This window comes from Megascapheus bottae, chromosome 10, assembly GCF_031878675.1.
Source record: "Megascapheus bottae isolate mThoBot1 chromosome 10, mThoBot2.hap1, whole genome shotgun sequence".
Classification (NCBI taxonomy): Eukaryota; Metazoa; Chordata; class Mammalia; order Rodentia; family Geomyidae; genus Megascapheus; species Megascapheus bottae.
In genome coordinates, this window is record NC_143518.1 from 51340198 (window position 1) to 51355822 (window position 15625).

General features: G+C 41.7%; 1 protein-coding gene across 2 annotated transcripts in view; it reads left to right on the forward strand.

Annotated features, from left to right (window-relative positions):
- LOC150058436 (voltage-gated delayed rectifier potassium channel KCNH1) overlaps nucleotides 1–15625 on the forward strand; it is a 301331-nt gene that overhangs the window by 224579 nt on the left and 61127 nt on the right. For both annotated transcript variants that reach the window (XM_090341256.1, XM_090341257.1), the window contains exon 10: nucleotides 14253–14449. In XM_090341256.1, coding sequence (XP_090197382.1) covers nucleotides 14253–14449 — 197 coding nt within the window. The remainder of the gene's footprint in view (nucleotides 1–14252; nucleotides 14450–15625) is intronic.

The following is a 15625-nucleotide window of genomic DNA, read 5'->3' on the forward strand; positions in this document are numbered from 1 at the left end:
AAAGGTCTCTCACAGTCTACTGAGCCCATCACACTGCCTTGATTGCTTTGCTTGCCTCCCTGAATATTAGAGAAAAAGAGCATGGCCATCAAGTATATGGTTCATTTCATAGTAGACACCAGAGACTAAAGGAAGTAGAATTAAAGGGCACGCAGAGGCTGCCTGAATGAAAAACCCACGATCCAAGTCAAGGGTTTAGATTTTATCTATGAGAATGAAGGAGCCAGGCAAAGTCCGAGACAGGGAAGTATCATGAAGAGTTGCCTTCCATAAATGGAGAAGCATGGTGATGAGGCAGGATAAAGGGTGAGGTTCTGAGTGAAGTATGGAAGGGATGTGGGGAAGGAGACCCAAGGTGCAAAGAATCCGATGAGAGAGACTTTGCAGGGTGTTGAGGAGAGTACACTGGTGCGTCAACAGGGCTGGGAGAAGAGGATAGAAAAGTCGGGGAGGGAGGGAGATGGAAGAAGAGAGGAAGGGAATCGAGGCTTGTCTGAATGGCTGTACATGTCAACATGAGAAACTGGGTAGTGGGAAACCAGTTATGGTGATTAGGGTATGAGATAGAACTGGGATCTACAGAGATTAATGACTTATAACAAGAGACATAGAGGCTATCAGGTATCTGTGACTTATGATAGAAAGGTTAAGGTCCAGATTCAGGCAGTAAAAATGGAGACAAGACAAATAAGATAAAAAAAATGCTAGTCAGTTACATTTAAATTTCATACATAGTAAATATTGAAGACTTACAAGCAAAAATAATTCTTCCAAATACTACATGAGACATGATGTCAGGGAAATAATTCATTTACTGAAATTCAATCAATTGGATAGCCTAGATTTTTATTTACTAAATCTGTCAGTTTTTAGGAGGGATGGGAAGATGAAGAATAATGAAGGAGGGTCCCTGTAAAGTTACAGAGTGCAGAGAGAAAATACTGGGAGGTGAGAGGGGGATTATGCTAGCTGAAACAAAGGTATTGGTGGTGAAAGGTTAAGTCAGGTAAAAGAGAGAAAGTGATAAACTTCCACTGATTTAACTGCGTCTTCCAGTGGCATCCAACTGGGGTGCTGTGCGTTTTTCAGAAATACAGGTTTGCTAGAAGTGGTAGCTACTAAGGAGGTTGAGATCTTAGATTCACACAATTCAAAGCCACCTGGATAGGAATATTTGTGAGACTTTTTTTTTCTTTTACTGTTCCTGGGGCTTGAACTTTGGATGTAGGTGCTATCCCTAAGTTTCTTTTTTTTTTTTTGCATTTTTTATTGTAATTAGTAAAAGGGTTACATGATATTTGCCAGATAGAAGGTGCATTAATTCACATACATTGATACCCTTCCCCCCCACACACCCCCCACCCGTCTTGGTTTTCCCCCCTTCCCTATCAAATTTCAAATAACCAAATACAAATAAATTCAATATATCAGATAACAAAGTGAGATACTATAACAATAGATAACCAAGGGACAGCAAAGGAGATGAAAGACAACATAGTACATTAAGGACAACAATCATTCGTTATATGGCTTTTGTTTCAATATCCTGGAGGTCCTTTCAATTAGCTTCATACTCTATGGCCTTATGTATCAAGATTTTGCTCTATTGCAGATCTCTGCTAGTAGAGCCTAAGGTTTCTACTGATTATGACGAATGAGGGAAACCATTGAGCCTATGTTCCTTTGAGTCTGGCTTACTTCACTTAATATGATCTTTTCTAAGTCTTTCCATTTCCTAGCAAATGGGGCGATGTCGTTCTTTCTGACAGCAGCATAGAATTCCATTGTGTACAAATACCACAACTTGTTGATCCACTCATCAACTGAGGGACATCTAGGTTGGTTCCATATCTTTGCTATGGTAAATAGTGCTGCAATGAACATTGTTGTGCTAGTGGATTTAGTATGCCCTTGTTTCTGGATGGTTGGGTAAATGCCAAGTAGTGGAATAGCTGGGTCATAGGGGAGTTCTATGTTTAGCCTTTTGAGGCACTGCCACACTGCTTTCCATAGTGGTTGAACGAGTTTGCACTCCCACCAAAGTGTAGTAGTGATCCCTCCTGGCCACATCCCCTCCAGCATCTGTTATTATTCGTTTTCCTGATCCTGGCCATTCCCACTGGAGTGAGGTGGAATCTTAGAGTTGTTTTGATTTGCATTTCTTTTATGACGAGAGATGTGGAGCATTTCTTCATGTATCTATAGGCCATTTTTATTTCTTCTTCAGAGAAGACTCTCTTTAGTCTTTGGCCCATTTTTTTTTTTTTTTTTTTTTTTTTTTTTTTTGCAAAAGCAAGAGCGAGCTTTATTCGGGCTTGCTCAGACTCTCAGGTACATGTGACCTCGAGATCCGTGAGGTTCGGGTCAGTGGCTGAGAGCCCCGAGACTTTTTGAAGAGGATCTTATATAGGGACATACCGTGCGTTACCACAGAGCCCGCACATTGACAGCCAATAATTTTAAAGCATTACAGCGCAGTCTGCACGCAGGCAGCCAATCCATCTGGAACAGATCATATGCATTAACCAATCATTTAGCATGACCAAATACAGGCTACTCGAGGCTTTGGCCCATTTTTTAATGGGATGGTTGTTACTTTGGAGATTAGTTTTGGAGTGATTCAATTTTTTGAGTTGTTGATATATTTTAGATATGAGGCCTTTGTCTGTTGTTTGGTTGGTGAAGATCTTCTCCCACTCTGTAGACTTCCTAATTAATTTACTAGCTATGTCCTTTGCCATACAAAAGCTCTGCAGTTTAATGCAGTCCCACTTATCCAGCCTTTCTCTGATTTGTTGTGATTCTTGGTCCTTATTAAGAAAGTTTCGACCTGTGCCAAGGAGGCCTAGTGTATCTCCTATTCCTTCCTGTAAAGTTTTCAGTGTGTCAGCTTTTACCTCCAGGTCTTTGATCCATTTGGAGTTAATTCTAGTGCAAGGTGACAAAGAAGGATCCAACTTTAGTTTTCCGCAGGTGCTTAACCAGTTCTGCCAGCACAACTTGTTGAAGAGGCTGTCTTTCTTCCATTCTATTTTTTTGGCTCCCTTGTCAAAGATTAGGTGGCCATAGGTCTGTGGTTTAATATCTGGGTCCTCAGTTCTATTCCATTGGTCTTCAGGCCTGTTCTTGTGCCAGTACCAAGCTGTTTTGATAATTATAGCTCTGTAATAGAGATTCATCAAAGAAAGAGAACTATAGACCTATCTCTTTGATGAACATTGATTCAAAACTTCTCAACAAAATACTGGCCAACCGTCTACAACAACTCATCAAAAAAATTATACACTATGATCAAACTGGATTCATCACGGGGAGGCAAAGCTGGTTCAACATACGCAAATCAATTAATTCAACACATCAACAGGAGCAAGGACAAAAATCACATGATTGTCTCAATAGACGCGGAAAAGACATTTGACAAGATCCAACACCCCTTTATGTTAAAAGCTCTGGAGAAACTAGGAATCCATGGAACATTCCTCAATGTAATAAAGGCTGTGTATGAGAAACCCACTGCTAGTATTACACTTAATGATGAAAAGCTAAAGCCATTCCCTCTAAAATCAGGAACGAGACAAGGATGCCCACTCTCTCCACTACTCTTTAACATAGTATTAGAATTCCTAGCCAGTGCAATAAGACAAGAAGCAAGCATAAAGGGGATCCAAGTAGGGAAAGAGGAAATAAAACTATCCCTCTTTGCAGATGACATGATTCTGTATTTAAAGAATCCTATAGACTCTACTCCCAAGCTCCTTGAGCTGATTCAAAACTTTGGAAGTGTAGCAGGCTATAAAATCAACCCTCAAAAATCAACTGCCTTCCTTTACGCCAACAGTGAGAGGAACGAGGCAATAATCAGGAAAGAAACTCCTTTCACAATAGCCTCAAAGAAAGTAAAGTACCTAGGAATTAGCTTAACTAAGAATGTAAAGGACCTTTTTGACGAAAACTTTAAAACCCTAAAAAAGGAAATTAAAGCAGAACAAAGGAAATGGAAAAACCTCCCATGCTCCTGGATTGGAAGAATCAACATTGTGAAAATGACAATCTTGCCAAGGGCTATCTACAAATTCAACGCAATACCCATCAATATCCCAATGGCATTCTTTAAAGAAATAGAAGAGGCAATTCAAAATTTCATATGGAATAATAAAAGACCCCGTATAGCAAAAACACTTCTTAGCAGAAAGAACAGCGCTGGAGGAATTTCAATTCCTAAGTTTCTTTTGCTCAAGGCAAGCATTCTACCATTTGAGCCACAGTGCCACTTCTGGCTTTCTTGAATAGTTTATTGGAGATAAGAGTCTCATGGAGTTTTCTCCAGGTTTTGAACCCTGTTGCCCACATTGTAGCCTCCAGTAAGCTACCAGAAAGCTGGAAGTGGAGTTATGGCTTAAGTGGTAGAGCACTAGACTTGAGTGAAAAAGGTAAGGAACAACATATAAGTTCTGTGTTCAAGCCCCCAGTATCAGCACAACAGGAAGAAAAGAAGAAAAAAAGCAGGCAGGAGGAAGGAAGGAAGCAAGGAAGGAAGGAAGGAAGGAAGGAAGGAAGGAAGGAAGGAAGGAAGGAAGGAAGGAAACCAAGAAAAGAATCTATGATTTGAGACAGATATTTAGGAATCAGCTACCAAATACAAAATAAGAAAGAAAGAAAGAAAGAAAGAAAGAAAGAAAGAAAGAAAGAAAGAAAGAAAGAAAGAAAGAAAAGAAAGAATATAGAGAGTGAAAAAGGAGAGTACACAAATAGAACATATATTTATTCTAAATGACCGAGTATTTCAAAACATTTCAGAAATGAGATTGTGGTCATTCAAAATGTTTATAAGGAATTTTGAATGGTATTAGAAATTCTTATGATGGATAAAGTAAATATAAATTAAATGCTATATGATTCCAGTTATATGAGGAAATACATTCATAGATAAGAGCCCAGAAACATGTTCACCATCATGTTCTGGTGAATTGTTTTGTTTGTGAGGGTCTAAGAGATTTTAATTTGCTTTCTCGTTTTATTTTTTTCCTGGCTTTCAAGCTGTCTTTAAAAGAGCGTGTGGTAACTTTTGAAATGAGAATTTTCTTTTTTTATTATTTTCAGGTAGATCTATTTCATTTTCACAAATGCTTTTAGTTATTAGGAGACAATTTAAAAGAATGATATTTTGTTTTCCAGTGTCTTGACAGCATTTCTTTTCTGCTCATTTAACTAGAAAAGAAATATATATATATATATATATAATCTATTTTTGTATTTATCATCCAACTCTGAGACCTCAGCTCTTGGACAGTAGAGAAATGGCATATTTACTTCAGAACTGCAACAGTCTTGTGTAATCCCTTACTTTTTTCAAAATGGAGATGCTACATCCTTCACAGAAATCCTTCCCAAGATTCCTATGAGATGGGGTGGGAGGAAATGGGCTCCATCTCTCTACTGCCCAGTTTGCCATGCTGAGTATTACCATGGGTTGCCCGAGGGCTGGTGAAGCTGCCAGGTGAGAGTTACTGCTGCTCACCACACAGTATTTTCTGCACATGCTCAGTGTGTGGTGATGGGCGCAGGCCCAAGTGTCTCTCTACATCCTCCAACCAAGCATTAATATTCATATATCTGTTCCATTAACCAAAGCAATTGCATTAAATCTACACTCCTGCAAGGAGCTCTAATAGGAATAATCTAGATCTTCAAAACCACAAAACACTTCTCTTAGGTAATGCCTGCATTATCTGATTGAGAAGGGGTGTGAAGAGAGGCCAGGCTGTTTTTCTTAATTCTGTTTTTGCTTAAACTATATTTTAAAAATTGGTTTATGGTCCTTGAGCAAATGAATGTGATATCTATTATAATAGATCTTGCTAAAGGAATGTTTTACATTATTTTAGTGTCTATGTAAAGAGGGACTGGTTACATCATAAATTACATTGAACCTGGAAGTTGTGATAATGATATAAGGAAGTTTTATAGGCATGTGAAATGTAGCAAATATTTTAAATATGTAAAGATTATAATATATACCTTGCTCTCTTTCTCTCTCTGCATATGTGTATATATATATATTAACTTGTGTTACGATAAGTACAATTATATCTAGAAGAAAGATAAGAGATATACCACACTGTTAATTAAAGTTTTCTGCAAGGTGACCTTAGAAGTAAGGTTTATTGGCCGGGAGTTTGGCCTAGTGGTAGAGTGCTTGCCTAGCATGCACAAAGACCTGGGTTCAATTCCACGGTACCACATACATAGAAAACAGCCGGAAGTGGTTCTGTGGCCCAAGTGGTAGAGCCTTGAGAAAGCCCAAGGACAGTGCTCAGGCCCTAAGCTCAAGCCAGGATTGGCAAAAAAAAGGTAATGTTTATTTTGTTTTTCCATATATTTGAATATTTTCTATAACACACTCATATGCTTTTTACAAATAATGAGAAGAAGAAAATATATACATTCATTTTCAATTCTCATCTGTTGGAGCCAGGGAAAATTTTTCGCCTGATTTCAGTAGGAGAATTGTAATCTGCGTGCCTGGTGGAGAGGCATTCTGCTAATTTCACTTATCTAACTGCAGGTGTGAAGAGCAGCAGGTACATTGGCAGGAGGCCAGGTCAGAGGGTGTCACAGAAGCCAGGGGAGAAGCACTGAACAAAGGGCGTTTGCAAATCCGACAGAATAATATTTCACTAAACAGAACATGTCGTGGACTGTAAAGCACACTGCTATTTTTAGCCTACTAAGAAACAATACTTGCCATTAAGCTGTGATATACCATCGATGGTAAAACACTTGAAGAGATGGAAGCAATGAGAAACGGCATAAGCAAATACTAGCATCAAATTAAGGGCTAGAAGTGTCTGCTTAGATGGATCAACGAACGAGTCCCCGTTGGCTAGGAAGTGGTGTTAGTGGAAGATAAGGGTGAGAAGCAAGAGGGGGTGTAGAGGGTGCTCAATAAGTTACAGCAAGATGAGTACAGGTCACAGCACCCCCTTTCTCAGCTAGGCTCACTATTACCCAGTGTGCTGTATATTTGCCTCTGAGAATTGGATCCTAGTCATGGTGCTAACGAGTACAAGCCCATCCCTATGTGCATCTGCCCACTGAATCTTAGGTCATGGAGGGATAGGGAGAGCATGACTTCCTGTAGACAGTCGGCTCCCAAGGAGTGAGCCCCCACACAGGCATGTTCTCCTCCCAAGCTCATCAATCTAATGAGGGGAAGAGAGAGGTTAATGGCATGCTACAAAGTCCAACTGCCTTCCCAAGGAAGGAAATAGCAGGAATGGGGACAAATTATTCAAATTACCATTCTTAACAGTAGGAATGCAGAGTCAGTATAAATAAGACCACCGGGAAGTTTTGCTGATAGAATGGACATAGCCCAAGCCAGCCCTTTTCATTCTCAATCGTGTAGCCACATCCCCTACTCTTTAGGAAAAATCATGGCTTTCACATCTCTAAATTCCCTTTGGCCTAAGGCTAAGTCCACTTTCATCTTTTCTATGAAATTGCCAGAGTTCTGCCTCTCCCACATCCTAACATTACATGGCTTTTGTTTTTGCTTTATTCTTCACTGTTACATGAGGTATGTTCACATGGGAAAGCCCTATGAACATAGAGACAATCCATATGATCAGATTGACCCCCCTTAACTGTTGGGACACTACCTGGTCCACAGGAAGTAAGTTCTACTTGTTAAGTGGTATTGAACTATGAACAGAGTTGATGAGGTGCTACCCACCTTTGTGAATGTCAATCTCAGCCTTGCCTGATAGACACAGAATCGGGTGCAAGTTAACTGGTGACCAGGCCAATAACATTACAGGTGCTCTCTTGGTGTCCACCAGATATATACCTACCCTATCACAGGCCTTCATCTCTAATGCACTGAGAGCTTGAAGAAGAAGGCAAATATTGTACCAACTTCCAAATTGAAGGGATGCTTTAGGAACAACTGAGCTCACCTACAAAACTTAAAATAAGACAAATTTCTTATAGAAGTAGATGTCCTTCCAGAAAGTAGGAGAAATGCAGGACAGTCCCGGCAACCAAGGTTTCCAGGGGAAAGTCATTGTTGGCATAGAAATCCAATAAAAAACATTAGCCAAGTACTCTCCATCCCAACACTGTCAGCCGGCCCTGACACTCAGAGCGGAGGCTTTATTCTTTCCAGTTAACGCTATTTTCACAACTCAGATGGGGAGGCAAGTGGATGAGATTGCGCTGTGTCTGTCTGTCTTTGATGTATGTTCTCACATCTGTAAGCTGTAGCCCGTGTAACAGAGGCCAGCAACTGTCAACCACATTTATTTGTGCGGTAAAGATGAGAAGGCCTTTGTAGCTTTATAGAGATAAGAGAAGGCAACATTTACAAGATGTCAGAATGTCATATGCTTTTTCTCCCCCACAGTTTCAGGCGAACCAAGAGAAATAGCCTTAAAAAGTTATTAAGTATTCCAACATAAACCCAAAAAGCTGGATTTCAACACCTCTGGAGAGAGGCAAACAGTGCGTGCTTGCAGCCTGGTAAGCAGGGAGGCCTTAGCAATTCTGCTTTCTGAGCTGGGCCAGGGAAGCAGGAAGATGGCATCCAAGGTGTCAAGCTCAAGATCTTCCACTCTGAATGAGCTTCCAGTCTCCATCAGTACCTTACCTCTTAATTCTTCACACAACTGTGTGAGCTGAGCTTCACTGTGCAGAAAGTGAGAGGATACACGTGTGCTCACCTCCTGCACCAAGCTCAATGCATAGAGCTGCCCTGCTGGGCCTAGGAAGTCCTGATTCAGTGAGGATAGCGAGTTCAGTTGCCCCAACATAACCCCCAGATAATAGATGAAGCTGATACTCGTTCTTTCAAGTACCAGTCCTAGTGCTAAAGGACTGTTGTGACAACTCCAGGCAGCCAGGTATCCAGCCTCCTTCTGGATGATGGCTTCACCCACACCAGGTCTAAGAAGTGGGAAAGGACAGGGTATGACTCTTTGGGATATGCCCTAGAATTGCACCTGTCCCTTCTGTATACCTACCCAGAACCCAAACTGGATAGATGGCCCCATCTAGCTGTGATTTGGTCTCTCTTCTGGTCATCTTTGTGCTCAGATAAAAGGCAAGTACCCATCACCATGGAGAGGAGAGAACTAATTCAAGGAACAGCTGGAAGCCTAGACCATGGCTACTTCAGTTCAAATCTCCATCTTCAATTCATTCTTCTGTCGTTCGCCTAGTGGGTTACCTGCCAGCAGTGGGTCTCAGTGATTGCTTCTTACAGGGAAGGGACTCAGAGGGAACACTGCATGGCTTCCCTATACAGCAGCCACCCAGCAGTGTGGGAAAGCCTGAGGGCCTTCAGGCTGTCAATTTTCTCCCAATAAATGGGGACTGATAATCCTTGTGGTGTTTGCTTCTCTGGGCTGTTGGAAAATTCTTTTGTAAACTCAGTGAGCACCTAGTATGTTCCAAGGACAGTGTTAAGTATGTTGTGGACTTATAAACCTTGCAGCAAGCTCCTTAGTGTGTTTGGGTACCCACATTTTAAACCTGAGTAAATTGAAGTTGGAAGGGGTTTGGTAAGACACCAGAATCTGGTTTTTTTCATTTGTGCAGGTGACCATCACCAAGATCTATCATGTACCAGCCAAGGGACTGCATGATTATCAGTGTGATGGGAGTTTCTAGAGGAGGCATAGAGTGAAAGAGGCACTTGTAGCAGACGCTGGTCTGGCCAAGGGCTAGCAAAGAAGTTTGAGATGTGTTTTAAAGCAGAGCAGAAGTTATTCAGGCCAAGAAGCAGGATGGGGTATGTGAGTTGATTCTGGGCCTGAGTAACGAGGGGAGCAGACTCAAATGAACTCTAAGGATCACATGTAACTGCAGGGAAGAGAAGGCAAGGGAGAGGACCATAGAGGTCCTGCTCAAGCCCCCAGCAGTGTGACATAGGCTTGCAGTCAGCCCATCTACCGCCGAAACTCACGTGGGAGGCAGCCTGGGAAAGCTGGAGGTCTGAGCCCATTCCCTTTCTGCTATCCCCGCCTTTGACCTTTACTAAAACTGTCTTCAGGGGCTGGAGTACTGCCTGTGCTGGAAGGATGGTCCCTGCTTCTTCCTTTTTACCTGAGCTCTGGTTCTTGCCTCCCACCTATGCTTTATGAACATACATCAGTTTCCCTTTCCCCTGCCTTGGGTCCTCTTAGGACTGTGAATGTCCAGTACAGAAGTGAAGGCTCAGTAAAGACAGTAGTGTATGACTGGGAGAGGGAGTGAAAAATGATTAATTATCACAGAGGTGTTTTTGCCTGGAGCTTTAACCAGACTGCCTTTCCTTCTTCCCCATCCCTTCTCCTCTCCTCCAGCTCCACTTAGAATGTTGATGCTTTAGAGACATGGGGTTTTAACTTTCAACGCCTAACACTCCGTGTAATTTATAAATCAGTAAGCTGATTGTTCTGAGGAGCTGATTGCCAAGTGCACGGGGTACCTTTTGTTCTGGAAGGAGTCATCAGTTCACAAGAGAGGATTTGTGGGTGTCACTATGTCCTGGTTTCTGCCCTGCTGTTCTGAGCTGGGAAGTGATTCTTCCCAGCGATGGATGTTTCTTGGAATATCCTGCCAAGTGCTCTGTACCTTCTCTTTGACAGTTTTCCCAGGTTATGTGTGTCATCTAAACATTTCTCTTTTGCCACAATAATCTCAGGCTTGTTTTGAATCTGACAGGTCCTCTGGGCACCTCATTCTTAAGTCTCACTAACAGCATTTATACCAAAGAGGCTGCCTTGATAGAAAGTGAGCTGCTATGATTTTCAATTTAGATTGAAAATCAAGTCCAAGTTATGACAACACAGTCTCCTAAACTCTGCAGATTAATGGGGGTGATTATCTTACCGTGAAATACTTTGTATAGTAGGAACTGCTTTCCATTTATTGTTTCTGTCAAAGATTTTTGTTTGGAAAACTTTTTACTGTGAAAAGCTGTCATTTCTAAAACATTTATTTATTTCATGGCCTGGTCGAACTACAATGTGATTGTCCCTTTCATGCAGTAGGTAGACCCTCAGAAAGTTCTTTATAAATTGGATTTTCATGACTAAATTCATGTCTTAGATATTCACAAAGAGCTATTCTTTTATTTTATGAGTTCTTCTACTGTTAGAAAAGCTCCCAATTTCATTTAGGTATAAATAAAATGATCTTAAGAATCAAACAAATTACCAATAATGAATTATACCACATTCCATCCCCATACCCAACTGCAGTTTTTGCAGGTTGTACATGTCGCTCTAATATTCAAAGTGTATATCCAAGAAAATCTGCCCTCATGAGAGCCATTCCTTTTTCTATCTTGTCTTGAGGTCAGAGTTGGGAGGATTTGGAATGCTGTGTTGGCATAGGTATTTTCTCAGGAGCGTTCACTCCTAGCACATACATCATCACTCTGTGTATTCTGATTATTTGTAGCTAAAGAATGTCATCGGTGTCTCTTACTGTTCCATCAGTCACTCAATCAGTGACGGGGCCTGGTGGCAAGGAGCATGTCTGTTATCGCAGCTATGGGGAAAGCACAATGGCTGGGTGCAGTGGTGTGTACTCAGGTGGTAGAAGGCAGGTGATGGCCAGGGCTATGATCACTAGAAGTCTTGACTGGGCTAGATCAGCAAAATGGCTGATGAACATGACTAGTCACAGAGTGGGAATGTCAGCTGAGGGCTCGGCTTGACTTGTGACCTTTTGTGTGGCTTGTGCTTCTCACAGGTTGACTGGGTTAAGACAGAGGTCAGAAGGATGAGTGTTCCAAAAGAACCATGTAAGACCCTTAGGGCTTCTTAAGATTATGCTTTGAAATCTCAAAGCGTCATTTCTTCCAGATTCTACTGATCTAGTGACTTAAGTCAGCCCTGATTCAAGGGGAAGGGAATCTGGCTTCACCTCTTAATGGGAGTCACAACACGTGACTAGAATGGGGGAAAGATTGGATGGCATCCACTGATAACTATTGCTAAATTGTTTCCAAAGAAGCACGTTCTCCGTAAGAGCAAGGCTACAGAAATACAAGGGCACGTGGGTCACTGTGGGCAGTGTAGAAGGGCTATAGAATATTTAACACATGGAAGTGAATGAACCAGTATACTTGGTTTGAATTCGGGGCAGGGGAGCACTAACTGAATGAGCTTTCTTCAGTGGCAGGCAGTTAGCGTCCCACAGAAAGAAACTTTCCCACTCTCTGACCCCAGCTCTAACTTAGCCCACCCATATTACAGATATTTGGGGAAAAATTACTTGGTAAAGTAACCTAAATAGTGTCCTCTAAACCCATACTTATCTCAAAGCTACCTCCAAGCAAGTTTCTACTCTCATTAAGTCAACAAAAGCATGCTTATATTAGAATCACAAACACAGGGGAAAGTAGGAAGTGATGTATCTAGTCTATTTGATTTTTGTTTTAATTTTCAGCGTGGGGGACTGAACTCAGTAGCTTTGCACATGTGAGGCAGGTACTCTACCACTTGAGCCAGCCCCTTTTTACTCTGTCTCCCTTTATGTCCAGGCCTGTGGCTTGGATTGCAGTTCTTCTTACTTGTGCTTTCCTGGGTTGCTGGGGATGACAGGTACACCACTGCCCCCTGCCATTCTGCTTCCCCCATAGCTGTGATGACACACACATACCATGCCACCATACCCAGCTGTTGATTAAGAGAGAGTCTCATACACTTCTTTTTGCTGAGGCTATCCTCAAATCTCAGTCCCCATAGCTGGGATTGTAGGCTAGAGCCACCATACCTAGATTCTCTTTGCTTTTTTGTTCACATTTTGGAAGTACTCAAGAGGAGGTTGTGTTCATGAAGTTTCTCATGTGTTTAAGAGTGGACACTTTTTGATGCTTGAGAAAAAGTCAAGTCTGACCATGTGCTTAGAAAGATAATTGCCTCCTTTACCTTAATCAGAAAAGCATCTGTCCTCCTAAGCCTTAGGAGCCACAGATACCTGAATCCCAGCTGTTGCCAGGATTTGGCTGATCTGCATTCAGGAGGCGGGCAGCTCCCTGCAGTGCACTTCTTATTACCCTTTGCAGCATTCTCTCTCTCTTGTAATTTTTTTTTACTTCCTCCTATATATTCCTCTCCGGCTTCCTGGAAATTCAAATTTGTGTTTATCTGTGCTGAAAATTTAGAAGCAAGTAAACATTTTAAACTAGTTATAACCAGAGTCTGTGCCAGGAATAAAACAGGCTTTGGATTAGACATACATTAAATTATGGGGCTCTGGGAAGGGCAGAAAGAATAGCCATAGATGTGAAAAGCAGATGTTTAGAGGAGATTGGTAGATATTTGGCCCAGAATTCAGCTATGGGGACTTGGTGCTTGGTTATAAATCATCTGCTTCTCAATACATCCTCACCTTTGGATGAAAGAAAACAAGAGTGCTATTTGGGGGTACCATTCTGATATGATTGTGTTGGTGATTAAAACTTCCACCTGATGTTTGGAGGCCATGAACATTGTCTATAGCACTGTCCTGTTGGCTAGCGTTTCATGGAACGCTAGAGACAGAAGATCCAAGATGTCATTATATGGGCCCATATTTTTATACTACTAGAAGAACATTTGGCCAAGAGCATAATTGGGAGTGGAGCATGAAAGAGAGAGTATGAAGAGAAGGATGCACAATACAAATAGAAACCTTAGGGTGGTGAACAAGTATGGGAGAGGCTGAACCCATACCCGACTTCTGCAAAGATCATCCAGGTGAGAGGGACCTCTCCTATTCTTCAGCTCCTTTATGAAGAGTCCCCATCCTCCATACCAGTGTCCTAAGCCACCTCTCAGCTGGTTCACAAATGCAAATTCACAGTTACTTTTTCTACTTCCCTTCTGCCTGTAAATATCCACTGGGCTCCTACTATGTAGTAGGTTCTGTGTTAGTGGAGAAATAAAACATGAGCTCTCTGTGTGGAGAAGAGACATACAACAAATCAGCCAACAAACAAATAACTTAATTACAGGTTATGATCAGTGCTGGGAGGACAGAGGTGTGAGAAAGCATAATGGAGGGGGGGAGAATCCTTGTCAGTTGTGTAATCAAAATAATTCTTGGAGGAGGTAACCTGACTGATTACAAATCCACATGTCATTAAGGTCTAAATTCAACTCCTTTTGACCCTTTCTGAGCCCATGCTGGAGAATGCCAAATGGAGCAGAGGGACGAGATGCAGATGGCTACACGTGTCCTGGCTGACACTGTCCTCAATGACAACTTTCTCTCCTTAGGGAAAGGAGACGTGTTTGGAGATGTGTTCTGGAAGGAATCCACCCTTGCCCAATCCTGTGCTAATGTTAGGGCTTTGACCTACTGTGACCTACATGTGATCAAGCGGGATGCCCTGCAGAAAGTTCTGGAATTCTACACGGCCTTCTCGCACTCCTTCTCCCGGAACCTGATTCTTACCTACAACCTGAGGAAGAGGGTGAGCAGACAGTTTCAGTTCTTTTCTACCTTTTGCTTTCCCATGTGTGTTTTGGATAATTACTAGGTCCAGGAAGATCTCTTTTCCACTTATTTGAGTGTTGTGGCTGGTTCTAAGCAGTTTCCGCTTGTTGCTTGCTGTGGTGAGCATTTGCTTTAATGTGGGGAAGAGAAGAAATATGGTTAGATTAGAAGAAGGATGGATTGGGGTGCAAAGGGGATTTGTTCATGTATATATGGGCTTTATATTCCAGCATTATCTAGACCTTCTAGAATGAGTAACTGTTAAGCTTGCTTGTTAATAAATGGCTCTGTAGAGCTACTTGTTAACTATCAGCCAGCCATCTGCTAGGGACAGTTTCTTAAAAGATATGAACATACTTTAGTTGAGTTCAGAAAAAACAAAAACCAGCCATGGAATGTGGTTGCCTGGAAACTGTCTTGCACATAGTTGTCAATGTGTGAAGAAATGATCAGTAGTTTAAGAAGCAGAAAGATCATTACAGTTGTTTCCTTTGCCCTCAAATCATCAGAGTTTCTCCACCTGTCTCTCTGAAGATTAAAATATTTATCGTTCTTTCTTTGAATTTTCAGGATTGATTTTCTTTTGGTTAGAAAAATAAACAGTAGCGTGGTAAGTAGCTCTAGACCTAGAATACTCATCTAGAAAGATTGTCAGGGGAATCATCCCCTAAAAAAACCTCATCACCATAATCCCTTAACTCTTTCCTCATCTCACGGTCCTTGCCTTGATTTATATTATATCCATGTCAATTCTCCATTTTCTTCTCTCATGGCTTGGGATACTGATCAGGTCCTGTTGGTTCTCCCTAGGCTTGCAACTAAATTCATACTTTGTTTCCTTCCTCAGGACCCTCGGGGAATTCTCAAATCACAAAGCCCAATCAATCCAAGTCCTCTCCGTGCCCCATGAGGATTATGCAGTGAACTTTTCATCTTACCCCAGAGTAGTTCTTCACTTATGGCCATTCAACCAATCCAACCCTCCTGGAAATTAATTTTAGCTTGTACAGAGATCATATCCATAGCCTTCGGCATGGCTCATGTGGCAAATCCTGTCCTGCACCATATCTCTCCATGCCCACCCTTGCCACCTGCACTTCCTCCATGGGAATTTTACATAATTCTTCAAGCACTTGATACCCAGTCAGAATAT